This window comes from Typopeltis vanoorti, chromosome 24, assembly GCF_054136105.1.
Source record: "Typopeltis vanoorti isolate ZY-2024b chromosome 24, IOZ_Tvanoo_1.0, whole genome shotgun sequence".
NCBI classification, from domain to species: Eukaryota; Metazoa; Arthropoda; class Arachnida; order Uropygi; family Thelyphonidae; genus Typopeltis; species Typopeltis vanoorti.
The window spans coordinates 8,586,859-8,602,059 of NC_143572.1; the positions used below are offsets into that span (position 1 = coordinate 8,586,859).

Genomic DNA, 15,201 nt, shown 5'->3' on the forward strand with positions numbered 1-15,201 from the left:
GTCCAAAAAAGTAACAATACTAGAAATCATTGATCAAGTGAACGATATGGCATTGGATGACCAGCGAGTCAAAGTGCGTGAAATTGCTGAGACTATAGGCATTTCAAAAGAACGTACAGGATACATTTTGCATGAAGAATTGCAAATGAAAAAAATTTGTGCAAGATGGGTGCCGTGCTTGCTCACAGCAGATCAAAAACGCAATCACATGAAAATCTCTGAACAGTGTTAAAATGTTCTCGTTAAAATGCTCCAAGCATTTTAACAAGAATAAAATTGATTTTGTGTGTTGATTCATTACTATGGATGAGACTTGGATTCACCAGTACACACCAGAATCCAAACAGTGGACATAAGCCGGCTGTTCAGCACCAAAAAAGACAAGATCTTGCCATTAGTGTTTTGGGATGCTAAAGGCATTTTTTGTTTATTAATTATCTTGAAAAGGGTAAAACAATAACTGGAGAATATTATTCCGATCTTTTAACCAGACTAGATGAAAAAATTCGTGAGAAAAGACCCGGTTTGTAGAAGAAAAAAATCATCTTTCATCAAGACAATGCACCTGTCCACAAAGGTGTTTTGGCAATGGGAAAATTAAGGGATCTGCACTATGAATTGTTGTAACATCTACCCTATTCCACAGATTTCACTTCCTCTGACTTCTATCTCTTCCCAAAAATAAAAATCTTCCTCGCTGGTCAGCATTTTTCTTCGAATCAAGAGGCGATTGCAGATCTTACTGAGAACCACTACAGGAACAGGATAATGGTGGTGGAGCATGGCTGGAATAAATGTATTAGTCTTAAGGGAGATTATGTTGAAAAATAAAAATTATTTTAAAATTATAAATTCATTTTTTCATTGTTAGGCTGAGAACTTTTCAGACCACCCACGTATATTGGTTAGATGGATTGGATATTGGCTCTCTGAATAATACCAGCAGTATTGTTCAGAGAGCCAATATATGATGGAGCAGTGGCTCAAAAAAGGAGGGTAACCAGTGGTGTGCCCATGGTTCTGTTCTTGGGACTGACTGGGGATCTTCAGTTGTTTGTTGATGATGCAAAGTTGAGAAGAATTATAAGTAACATGCTGATGTTAATTCCCTTAAGTAATTGGACAAAAGAGTGGGATTATAGTTTTAATATCAATAAGTGCAAGATGTTGCATTTTGGAATGCAGAAATATAATGTTGTGTACTATATCAATGGTGATGTGGATGAGAAATCAGGAAGTGGATGAAATTAGAAATTTGGGAGATGGTTGAGAGTAGATTGAAGTTTAGAGGGTATATTGCTAGTGTTGCAAACAGGACATATTGTAGTACTGCTATGATGAGAAGTACTTCAACATGTAGGGATAAGTGTAAAATCTTGCATAGAAGGATTTTGTACAACAATTCCTTATATGCCGATTTTACTAGAAAACGAAAATCCATACAAAATACTTGTAGTTAGTTAGCAAATTTTTTATGTTTATGTAGTATGGAAATAAGTTAGAGTAAACTGTTAAATATTGTGACTACCAAATTTCTGTAAAGAACAAAAGAAAGTTAAGTGAATATTTAATTGTAATAAAGGAAAGTTCCAGACAAAGAAATATTCCAGACAGATTAACTTATGACCTAAGGCAATGACTATTGCGAAGGTGTTTCCCGCTTTTATGGAGTGACATCAAGGTGGCTGGGAAAGCCCTTCCAAGAAAAATCTGGGGGAATGAATTGATGGCAGTTCCAAGGTTGAAGGAAGAAAATAAAAAATGGGAAGGATCGATAGATCAAGGTTCCCTATCCCGCAGGTAGTTGAAAAGGCTCTTTCTTGTTGGTGGCTTGTGGCACTTAGGTGTGCACTTTTTGGTTTTTCTTATCGCCTCTACCCAGATGCTGTTCTGGCTCTCAGTTCAAGTTCTAGATACAAGGAATTCCAGTGTGTCTTGCAGATTCAAGGTCGCAGATCCACGTCCTGCCAACAGAAGTTCGGAAGTAATAGAAGGCTCGATTATGCAATAACGACGCCGAGTTCCGGAATTCCAGTCGCCAAGTTTCCTAAATGTGTCCACTGATGAAATGTCAATATCGTAAAAGGAGCCTGGTAGTGAGCTATATCGGAAATGTAAAAGATGAAGATAACAATCTAAAGGATCTACTATTACGGACTAGATGACTAAAGAGTAAGGCCTTGTATAGGAATTTACTAGAGATGAAATTTGTAGTAGAAATTACTATTGTATTGAAATTTTGTTAGAGTTAAGAACAGTAATAAGTACTCTAGATCGTGAGTTAAATTTTTGTGAGATATCCTGCTGAGTTATGTGTGTTAAGATAGAGTTGATATATGTGACAGCTTAGAATGTGTGATACAATTTAACGTCCAAGTTAAAATATGATGTAGTATGCACAAGTCTGTTTTAGTGTGTGAATAATTTGTAGGAATAATTAGTGCATTAGACCAATTGTTTAAAGGAGAATTGTTAAGCTAGGTTGATTAATTTGAATCCAAGCTAATATTGCTGAAAGGTATACAGCTGAGAGGTTTGAATGTTTAATGTTAACTTTAAGAGTTTGAGAACAGCAACCAAATCTTGGAGATTAAGTGGCAAGCCTTGAAGAAAACACTGATTGATTCAGCCAGAGAGGCATGTGGTGAGGTTGTCTGCGAGGATAGAAAAATCAGAACTCCTTGGTGGACACAGGAAGTTAAAGAGGCAGTGAAGGAAAAGAAGAAAGCTTATCAAAAGTTCCTAGCAAATAAGTCAGCTTGTGCTCTTACAGAATACAGAGACAAATGCAAGAATGCTAAACACTGTGTAAAACTAGCTAAACAAAAGTCATGGGAGGACTTTGGTAAGAACATAGAAAATAAATATCAAGAAGGTGGTAAGATATTCTGGGGGTTGTTGAAGAAGCTTAGAAATGGGAGAAAGAATGCTGTAAAAGGAGTTAGAGACAATAAAGTTGACAGGAAAACGGGAGAAAAAAAAGATATCCTTGAAGTATGGAGTAATTACTTCGAAAAATTGCTAAATGAAACAAGCAGTGATAGCACAGTTGTAAAAAACACTCAACAGGCATACAGTCAGGAATACATATCCATACTTGAAATAGAAAAAGTCATCAAAGGCTTGAAATGTGGAAAGGCAGCAGGAGTAGATGATATTCGACCAGAAATGCTGTAGTGTGGTGGTATAAAAGTCTTACAGTGGCTGCACTGCATAGTTCAGGAAGCCTGGACAGAGGGACGAATTCCCAATGATTGGAGTAGAGCTCTCATTAGTACCCATATATAAAAAGGGAAATAAAACTGAATGTGAGAATTATAGAGGTATTTCCCTATTAGTGTTCCTGGCAAGATTTATGCAAGTATACTTGAGAAACGGTTGAGAAGAATTGTGAAAGAAAGGTTTGGTGAAGAACAAGCTGGTATGGTCAAGTGGTATGGTCACTTAAATAGAATGGGTGAGGAAAGATTAGCAAAACAAGTGTTCTCTGCCAGGTTGGCAGGAAAACGACACAGAAGAAGACCAAGGTATAGGTGGATTGATACTGTACAAAGTGCCTTAGACGATAGAAATATAAGATCTGATAATGTTGGAGTCTTGACAAGTAACAGATTGATTTGAAGGAAAATTGTAGATAGGAAGTTAGTAATGATGTAAATTTTTCATGTAGTACTATCATATCCTGTACACCCCTTGAGGGTACATGGCAGGAATTTTATGATGATGTAACTTTTAGTGTACATTCAATTAGCATGAATAAATTGTTTTGTTTGTCAAATAATTTGCCTGATTCCTGCATACCAATGCACTGATCACAAAAATCAAATGTGTGTGACCTAGAGTATTGAGTAGCCATGACTAAAAGATAGAAATTTTGCGTTGCTAGATTTAATAATAAGTATAAGGAAGTTCCGTGTTTTGCTGAGTGTTTTATTTTTTTTTGGAAGGATATTCAATTCCTCTCTATGAATCTTGATGGCGCAGTCGATACAAACAAATTTTCAGAATTCAAAATAGAAAAACGCCAGTAGTTTAGACAAAGAAGTTGGCTCCAGCCAGAGGCAATTTAATCCTCCCCTTGAGACAAAGGGGAGGATTAAAGTTGAATGAGAGGATTAAAAATAAGAGACTAATTCAAGCAACATATTAAGAACTCGGAGTTACGACTGTATATCAAGTAGAGTACTTAAGTTTAAGTAAAGTAAAATATTGAGTATAGAACTTTTGAACAAGTACAAAAACAAATAGGAGTAAAATGGATTTTAAAATGGCACAAACGACACATCGATTTTACATAAGGAAGTGGTGATGCCACTGTATAAAGCACTGGTCAGACCACACTTGGACTAGTGTGCTTAAATATGGTCACCTTGTTTTCAGTGTCATGTGGAGACAATTGGAGATGATCCGGAAGCGAGTGACAATATCAGGACTTTGGACTGCTGGCTATGGAAAGAAGTTAAAAAAATGTGGATTGCAGAGTTTGGTGTATAGGAGGAAAAGAGGTGTTATGATAGAGAAATTTAAGTTAATGAAAGGATTTTATTGGATTAATCCAGATGAGATTATAAAAAGAGTAGAAGGCAAGAGTGGAAAAACCAAAGGTCATTCCTGGAAGTTATGGAGTGTGATGAAGAGGGATGCGAGAAGTAGATTTCTTACATGGAGAATTTCTTACATCAGTGAATGGAATGCATTCCAGAATGTGTTGTTAATGCAAGGAGCATTAAAGATTTTAAGATTTGTATGGTAAATATGTTGTCGGTTGAATGAACCTCCCACGATGAGTCTGCCGACTCCATGGAGGGTGCAATCATAATAATAAAGAAAACAGTAATTCAAATCATTTTGATTTTATATTCTGTATCTTTGTCATCTGATTCCTAAAAAATAATGAATATCAATATGAGTATTCAATATAGAAAATGATGATTATGATGTTTAAAGCCAATTTTTAAATTATTATTTAAATAAAAAATCAAATATGGTTACACCACCAATTTTCTGGCAACCTTGGTTCCAGAGATTTGCTGGATTAGCTGTTTTGCAGGGCCAACAGCACATGGATCTCTAGAAAGTTAAATATTAAATGTAGATATTTAATGATTTAAAGATTAGATGATGCATTAGTATAAATGATACAGTGCAATTGGATTAGTAGACATAGCTGGGTTAAATGTAAGCAAAATACACTAAGAATCTCTGTCTTGTAATTTTGTCCAGACTATAGAAGGTGCCAGACCATCCGATGCAAGAAAATCAGTGGTGTACCTGTGTATTAGAAGGGAATTACAAATCAGTTAATAATATATTTACTAAGAGATAAATAGAAGTGCACGTGGTAGCTTACCTTTAATGGTACTTTACAAGTAACTGTGTGACTGAATGTATAAGAAACAAAAAATTGAAGAGAAAAGTTGAAACAGGCATAAGCTGAACACGATGAATTGACTGTATGGAAAGTTAACTGAAATAAAAAAATAATAATAAATCATACACACACTTTTATTTGCATCTAACAATATCTCAATAGCTTCAAAACATAAGTTATGCTGAATGAGATTTTAGTAATATAGAGTGCCTGATATTCATCCTGCACCAATTACCATGTACACTGACATCATAGTGAATGAAGTTAATCTTTATTTATATATAAGGAGTACATACAGTACATACAATTATTCTTTCTTGGATAAAAATTGATGTACAGTTGTCTGATGGAATTTTTTCTTTCTTTTTTCTTCGTATAAAACTCGGTAGCAACGGATGGAATTTTCAATTTCCTGATGAACTTTCATTGATCGCTCGAGATTAGGATCGGCGTTCAAGATTTTTTTTTCTTTAAAATTTTCAGCAATTCTAAACATTTCGTCCATTTCTTTGAGGGTAAATTCCTTCGGTGCCACGTCAATTTGTTCATCATTATCATCCATTTAAGCACCGTAAGCACGTTCTCTCTCGAGGTTAATTAGGTCTTCATCATCCAGCTCCTTATCATGTGACTGAAGCAGGTCCTGAACATCACCTTTTTCAATTTCTTTTAGTCCTAGATCGAAGCCAAGCCTAGTTATGTCATTGATAACACGGGTTAATTCATTTTCAAATCCTTTAAAATCATTTGCACAATGAGAAATAATCTTTTGCCATGCCTATCTCAGGTTGCTAGACGTTACTTCACTCCATGCTTCCTTGACATTCTCAATGCAATTTTTGATATTGAATGCCTTCCAGAATTCTGTCCAAGTCATAGCTTCATCACCTGTAGTCTTTTCTATTGCTTGTGAAAAAGTTCTTCGTAGGTAATATGCCTTAAAGGATGCGATTAATCCATTGGCTGGATGATGGAAGTGGTATTAGGTGGTAAATAAATAACTTTTACATTTTCGCACAAATCATTCAGTATTGTTGGATGACTAGGTGTATTATCTAATATCAACAAGATTTTAAAATCAAGATTTAATGACTTGCAGTACCTTTCAGCTTCAGGACAAAAATGGTTTTTAAACCAATCCTCAAAATTAGCTTTTGTCATCCAAGCTTTTCTATTGAATCTCCAATGAACAGGGAGAAAATTTTTATCTAAACTTCTAAGCGGGTGAGGATTTTGTGAACGATAAATAAAGAGAGGCTTCATCTTGTAATCTCCAGAAGCATTGCCACATAGTAAAAGTGTTACACGCTCCTTCAAAACCTTATAGCCAGGCTGTGATTTTTCATTTTTTGCTAAAAATGTTTTAGTGAGCATTTTTTCCATAATAAGCCTGTTTCGTCAGCATTAAATATCTGATCATTGGTATAATTTCCTTCTTCAATGATCTGTTGCAATTCACCAGGAAAACTAGCTGCTGCTTTTTCAACGGCACTTGCAATTTCACCTTGTACATGAACACTATGAATGCTCAATCACTTTTTGAACCGATCAAACCACCCTGAACTTGCAGAGAAAGTTTCTTCCACTACTGACGCCGAATCATTTTCGCTTTCTAATTGTTTTCTTTTTAAAGTTTCAAGCAAATTCAATGCTTTTGTTTTTATAGTCATTTGATTAAGAGGAATTCTCTTTTGGTTACAATCTTCTACTCACGCTGACAATAGCGTTTCCATTTCAATCATAAGATGGCTTCTGTTTCTCATAGTTTGGGACCCAGATGAGGTCGATGCACTTTGTCCTAGTTGCTTATAGTTTGCAGCATGGTCTAAAATATGGCAAACAGTTGATTCATTTAGACTGTACTCTTTTGCAATTTTGGCTTTGGTTATGCCTGCTTCATACTTATTTATGATATGCAACTTATCTTCTAAGCTGATCACTGTACGTTTCTTCTTGATAGCTGTAGACTTGATATCATCCTTGTTTCTTTTAGCATTAATTGTAGGGGTAAATAAGAAGAGAAATAAATATCCACATGTACTTCAGACAAAGGCGAACAGTTACTGGTGAGCAGGTGCCATCACTCAACAGGCTCCATCAGAACAAAATGCAATAAAAACGAAGCGCTACAAAGAGAGCGATACCTGGAGAGTGGCAACTCAAACTGGTTGCATATGTAGTGAGCTACATCTTGCGGCCATGATAATTCGAATTTGGAGAGCAATAATTGGAATTTTGGTATCAAATTACAAACTGCAATAAATCGAGAATCATGATAATCGAGGTATTCCTGTATATACATACAAAGAAACAAGGTGCACTAAATCTACATGGTATGCTAAAGTTACATTGATTTGGTCAACCATTAAAACTATTGGCCTGATCTCTGGTGGGAAAAAAAATCTTACTACATCAAAGCTAGGGTCCTGTTATTATTATCTATTTGTTTACAAAAATAAATTATGCTAGAGAGCAACACGTTCAACAAAGCTACCCCTATAAGCAGTGGTGAGCTATGGAAATTTTAACAACGGGCTCGCATCGTCGAGCAAAAAAAAAAAAAAAAAAAGCCCAACTTAGCCCTTATAATACTTATATTGTGACTTTGTGGAGTTTTTGTTTTTGACAGATATGATAATTCCTGTAGGATATCAATCATTAATGCTAGATCTTTTAAAAATTCCAAATTGAGAAGTCAGTTTAAAAAGCCCTTACATTTATCGTTCGATGCAAAATGCTTGCATAAAGCTCGGTAATTTCTCCACACAACAAGAGTCGTTCGTAAACTGCAAGCTGCCCATCATGGTCCAAACATACGGCCGATCTTTAAAATTTCGATACCAAGGTTTTTTTGCAATCGTATTTAATTCTCGTTGATTTTTTGGTGATTGATGATAAAAAGCATATAATTTATCCATAAATATTTTAAATGATTTATTTCTTTAATGTTTTTTATCAAATCATCTAATGCTAAATGTAAACGATGAGTGCAAAATCACAACATTGGGAAATTTTTGTAGAAGTTTGATTGCAACACCTGATTTGTTTCCTAACATTGCACTAGCTCCATTAGAACAAAATGCAATAAAATGATTTTTTTATATAGTTATCAGAAAATCCATATGAATTTAAAGTAGCAATTATAGTAGCATGTATACATTCCATGGTGGGATTTTCTAGCTCTACAAGATTATTAAACAAGAAGAACAAGGGGCTATAAAGTTATAAAATCGCAAATTTGAGAAAAATTTAACAAAGGGCTCACGTGAGCCCCCTTATAGCTCACCACTGCCTATAAGTATACATATAAATTAAAACAAAACAGTATGGATGGTGGCCAATAAAAGCTGAAATAATTGCTTAGATTCCTAAAGTCAGAGTTTGCTGAAAAACTTGAACTAAGTGGGCTGAATGTGTGCCATCTAAATTCTTGGGATTTTTATGCCACCATTATTGTTCAGATTAGGGTGGTTTTGATTGGATAAATTTTGATTAATCATTCTAATCTTAAGAAAATTTGCAGCTCTTCAACAGCAAAGATGTTCCCAACCGCAACTCAACAAGAACACATAGTGTGAACCTATTGTTATAGACAGCCTCAGAAGATGCAATGAATGCACTTAGTTGTTAGCATAGTTTTGCCATCTCACCCCCAAAAAAAGTACCAATTCTGAAAATAATGACTAGCATAGAATATGGTATCTATGATCTTGCATCAATTGTAATTGACAACGTTCATCTGGTTGTGGCTAGCATTCTAATGAAATCCAAACCTCCCAAGAATAATATTCCACATGAAGAAATATCAGCACTTTAAAAGTTACGTAGGAGCAAACAAATTACTGTACCTAAACCCAATAAGGGAAATTCTACTGTTATGAACCAAGCAGATTACAACAGAAAAATTAATCATCTTCTTAAAGACTCTTCTACTCTACTTATCAGATCATAGACAGGGCCCCATAAATTCATTAACTTAAAAACTGGCCAAACATTTATTGAAATCACTTTCCTCCCTTACAGGTAACTCTCTCATCTATTAAAAACCCAATGCACTTTACAACATTAATTTAAAAAAACTAAATGTGACAATTTCTGACATCACATTCAGTATCGATATTACTTCACTATTCACTAACATACCTTTGACGGAAACACCATCATTAAGATAAATTTCCCTCTGACATAACTGACTTATTCAGATTCACCATATATGCAGTTTACTTCCCATGGAAAGGGAAAATATATAAATAGCTAGATGGGACTGATATAGATTCTCCTCTTTTTCCCCAACACTCTAATTTCTTATGGAACATTTTGAAATCCAACCACTCAACACAACCATACATAAACCAACAGTTTGCCTATGCTATGTTTAAGCATTAGAATGCTATATCAATTATGATTAACAGATTACCTAAGAGAAGCCCAAATCAGTGAAGATATAGAAGAAGGATGGAAAACTTTAATAAAGATTATCCATAACATATATTAAACATCAAAAAGATAGAAAAAAATAAGAGCCTTAGAAATAAGACAGAAAACAAAAGTCACTGATGTCATAAGAACAGTAAAATGCCTAAAGATGAGAAAACAAGATGACACATGCGATAAACTTACCACTTATTGGATACCTAGCGAAGGAAAGAGAAGTAGAGGTAGACAGAAAACCAGATGGAGAAATGAACTTACTCTAATAGCAAGACCAATGTGGGTGAGAATAGCCCAAAATCAAGCTGAATGGAGTAACATGAGGGGGGGAAGGGTAGGCCTTTGCCCAGCTGTGGGATTCTACAGGCTAACAACAATCTATAAAGCACTATTATATAGTGAAACCTTTGGAGTATTCATAACTAAACTTACCCACACAACCAGTAATTAAATTATTTTTAATAAGTAAATATTTCGTCCTAAGTATCTTAGGACATCATCAGTACAGTTATTTCAAACAATACTAGGAATAACATACAGTTACGGTGCATGCTTACAATGGAATCCCCCTATGCGTGCACTTAGCCAACCTTTTTCTGGAACACCTTGAAGAAAAAATTTTCACCTGTTTGATTTCACACAAACCAAAAATTTGGCTACAATATGTTGATGACATCTTTGCTGTCTGCAGTCGTTTGGAACAAGAACTATACCTGTTTCTAGATAAAAATCAACATTCTTCATCCTCGCGTGAAATTCACACTAGAAAACGAATCTCACAAGGTATCTCCTTTCCAGATTTACGCATCTAACAAAAAGAAGATGGTTCCATCTCCACTTCTATCGTAAGCAGACGTTTTCAGGTCATTACATTCACAATTCATCTGCTCACATCCATCTCAAAAATATGGCATCATTAAATCATTAGTAGCCAGAGTACACAGATTTTTCTCCTCCGACAAATCTTTAAATGAAGAATTGGAAATCATCAAAAATACAGTCATGCTAAATGGATACAATCCAAAAACAACTCAAAAAAATTAGTCACTTCCCCCACATCAACCTAGACAAGAACAAGTCTGTAGGATTCCCATACTATGTCAAAAGCATCTCTGAACATCTGTCAAAAATTATGAAGAAATACAAACTTGCTGCTACCTACAAACCAATCAACCAGATCTATAATTTGTTACCTTCTCCTAAAGACAAACTCTCATCTTTGATGCTACCTGGTGTTCACGAAGTTCCATGTTCCTGTAATATGTCTTATTATAGACAAACAGGAAGATCTATTATAAACGCATCTCTAAACATCAAGACCATATCCATCTTATTAAACTGCACAAATATGGTCTCGGACAACACGGAGTTGAAAACCCAAACCATAGGATCAAATGGAAAAACACCAAATTTCTACATAGATCCTTATATAAGCATGAGTATTTATATAAAGAAAGTGTGCTGAAGCCCTACATCATAGATCCAACTTAAACCGTAATGACGTTCTTACTATCCCTAAAGCCAAGGAAATTGTCATCCTTAATTGTGTAAAATAAATTTATGTATGTTAATTTTTTAATTTAATCTAATTTATTTTTTTTTATCAGATATATTAATCTAATTTAATAACACACTACTGCATGAATAGTGGGATTCCATTGTTGTAAGCATGCGCCCTAACTGTATGTTATTATTAGTATTGTTTGAAATAACTGTACTGGTGTCCTAAGATACTCAGGATGAAATATTTACTTAAATTACTGTGTTACGTGTGTATGTTTAGTTATTATTATTATTACCCCAAGACCTCATGGAGTCAAAGACTCATCTGGGAGGTCCTTTTATCACACACATCTCATCATACCATGTCTTAAACACGCTCAAACTCCTTGCAAGCACCACACTCTCAGGCAAGGCATTCAAATCATTCACAACTCTGCACGAAAAAAAACCTGCTTCTCAATCCCCTACTCACACCCTCTTTATACAGTTTCCAGGGATGCCCTCTGGTTCTCCCCTGATCTCCCTCTATTCTCTGTAGAACTTCTCCACCATTGATCTTATAACAACCCCCTTACCAACTTGTAGGTCCATATCTCCCCTCTTTCTCCTCTCCACCAGACTCTGCAAATTACACCTTCTCAATCTTTCCTCATACTCAACATTCCAGAGGTCAGAAACTACCTTAGTAAGTCGCCTTTGGACCCTTTCCAACATCTCTTCATCCTTCTGAAAACCTGGTGACCAAATCTGGGCACAATAGTCCAGTGTGTCCTAATCAAAGCCTTATACAACGGAACAAGAATCTCCCTACTTCTACACGTCAGTGTCCTCTGCATCATTCCCAGAAGCCTTTGTGTTGTCTTCACAATTTTGGCGATATGTCTCCTAAATTTTAGATCCTTATCTACTATCATCCCCAGATCTCTCATTTCCTCTACCTCCAACAATATATTCTCACTAAGCATAAATTCTGCATCCCATCTTTGTTTTCCAAATTTTAAAACCTTACATTTTGCAACATTGAACTCGCATCCCCATTTCTGGGCCCGATCACTCAATTTATTCAAGTTAATCCATAAAGTAGCCTCTGAAGCACTTGGAAAGAAAAAACAATAAAAACCTGGAACACAGATATAGAAAATGAAATAAAAGAAAAACAAATGGCATACTAATTACTCTTTCAAAAACATACAAAGGAAACAGAAGAAATATACAAAAATAAAAAAAAAATAGTTAAAACCATAGTACAGAAAGCGCACCAAGATTCTTGGAACAGATTTATTAATAAAATAGAATTAGACATACATGGAATACAAGACATAGCCTACAAAATATTAAGGAAATATGCAGTAAACAATGAAGAAAGAGATACAGCACAAATCAACATAATACAAGGTAAACAATGGATAGATCAAGATAGTATGACCCAAATTTAATAACTGAAAATAATAATGAAGAAATCAGTATTGATATAGAACCAATAAAATTGGAAGAACTAAAAGAAGCAATAAAGGTATCAAAAAATAGAAAATCAACTGGATTAGATGGCATAAATACAGAGCTTTGGAAATATGGTGGAGAATGTGTATATCACAGATTCTTAAAATTAATAAATAACTGTTGGAGGAAATGTGAAGTACCATCAGACTGGTTAAAAGCTAAGGTTATATCTATATTTAAGAAAGGAGACAGAGATAATTATGAAAATTACAGAGGAATAAGTTAAATCCTGAATAAAAGAATTAGAAATATTGCAAACAATCTATCCTCAGAAAAACAAAATGGCTTTAGACATGGAAGATCATGTATAGACAATATTTGTGTGTTAAAACAAATTATTGAAAAAAAAAGACAAGAATATAATTTGGAGACTCATATAGCCTTTATAAATTACGAGAAAGCTTTTGATAAAATACACAAAGAAAAACTATGGAATATAATGGAAAAACAAGGATATCCATTACATTTGGTACAAGCTATACAAAGTTTATATAAAGATATAAAAATACAGTTAGGTAATAAATTAACAGAACAGGTTGAAATAAATCAGGGTGTCAGACAGGGACATAGCTTATCTCCAACTCTATTCAATATATATATATATATATATTGATCAGATTATTAAAATATGGAAAACAATAAAACAAGGTATCCAGTTAACCAGAAAAAATGTTATCAATACCATGCTGTATGCAGATAATCAGATTATATTACAAGACAATGAAGATGACCTTCAAAAATCAATTTACAAATTAAACAAAATAAGCCAACAATACAATTTAAAAATTTCACAAAAGAAAACAAAAGTCATGGCATTTAAAAGTTGGGATCATGCTAGATCAAAAATATAATAGTTACAGAAAATAAAATAGAACAGATGACACGGTTTAATTATTTAAGCTGCATAATAACATATATAAAAGATATAGATGAAAACAAAGAAATTCAGGAAATCTGTGTAACTATTAAAAGAACACTGAATAAAAAAAAAACAAGTCAAGAAACTCAGCTAAAATTTTATCAAGTAATGGCCACTCCACTCAGGTGAAATAAAATACAAGCTGCAGAGATGCGATTTTTAAGAACAATTAAAGGATGCACAAAATTGGACCATATAAGAAATGAAGACATCAGAAATAAACTAGATATTTATGACATAAATAAAAAGATCAAGGAATATAGAGAGAAACAGAAAGAACATCCATCTATCTAGGATGGAAAGATATTGGCTACCAAAAGAGGTGGATAGATATAGACCAAAGGGAAAGGGGAAAAAAAGAGAGAGACATGTGACAAGATGGAAAGACCAGTGAAGCCAGAACAGGCAAATGCCTAATCCTTGAAGAGAAGATGACGATGGGTCTGCTGCTGCTTGGCTTTGTGGTCCAGACACATTAGATACATTTTTGGTGCATCTGAATAGTCGATACCCTAAAATAAATCACTACAGAAAAATAAATTAAGAATTGTCTCCCTTTTTAGATACACTAGTGACATGACTTCTAATAGATCATTATTCCTCTCCATTTACAGAAAACCCACTCATCATACAGGTAAATATTTACATAAACAATCACACTACTATCCTTTCTAACAGTATGGCATCTGTAAAACACTTACCCACCAAGCCAAGGCTATTTGTTTAAATGACACAACCCTTGAAACTGAGCTCAGCGACCTATGCAACACACATTCAGCTAATGGCTACAGCCCATATAAAATAGGTAAAATATTGCATGCACTGCCATCCTTTCAACACACAGGATCCCAGTATCTTAATATGTGAAGGGTACATCAGAAAAAATAGCCACAGTTCTTGGCTAATATGATCTCCATGCCGCTTTCCAACTTTTCATTCAGTTTTCATATGTTCTCCTAAAGATCAACTATATCCTGTTGAACATCCCAAAGTATATAAAGTTCTTCTGCTTGCAGTTTGACCTATTGCGGACAGACTAGTAGATCCATTAATGTCCACCTAGAAGAACACAAAAAATACATCTGCGATCGTTTGTATGGCAGGAATTGGAAGATCATGCTCTGGATATTCCTCTGCATAAAATCAAAATGGAGGAAAACATCTTTATTACATAGGTCTCAGACACTAATTTTAGAATCAGCATCAGTTATGAAGCACTCTCCCAACCTGAACAAGTATCGCTGTCTTAATTTACCAAAAATCAGGGAGATTATCATTTTAAGTTGATAGCCTGCCTTCTCTATATTAACTTTATGGTTATCTAACCATAGAGGACACCATGTAAAAGCATTAATTCTGTTGTCAGTTACAATTTAAACTGTTTTCCACACTTAGTTCAGTGACGTGTGCTTATCACATTTATAATTTGTGCTCTGATGATGCTGATTAGAAAACCAGTGAAATATTAGAGTTTAAT

General features: G+C 34.5%; 1 protein-coding gene across 4 annotated transcripts in view; it reads right to left on the reverse strand.

Annotated features, from left to right (window-relative positions):
- The window catches only part of Rad9 (cell cycle checkpoint control protein Rad9), a 242,435-nt gene that overhangs the window by 169,104 nt on the left and 58,130 nt on the right, over positions 1–15,201 (reverse strand). For all 4 annotated transcript variants that reach the window (XM_090413858.1, XM_090413854.1, XM_090413855.1 and 1 more), the window contains one exon: positions 5,351–5,467. In XM_090413858.1, coding sequence (XP_090269984.1) covers positions 5,351–5,467 — 117 coding nt within the window. The remainder of the gene's footprint in view (positions 1–5,350; positions 5,468–15,201) is intronic.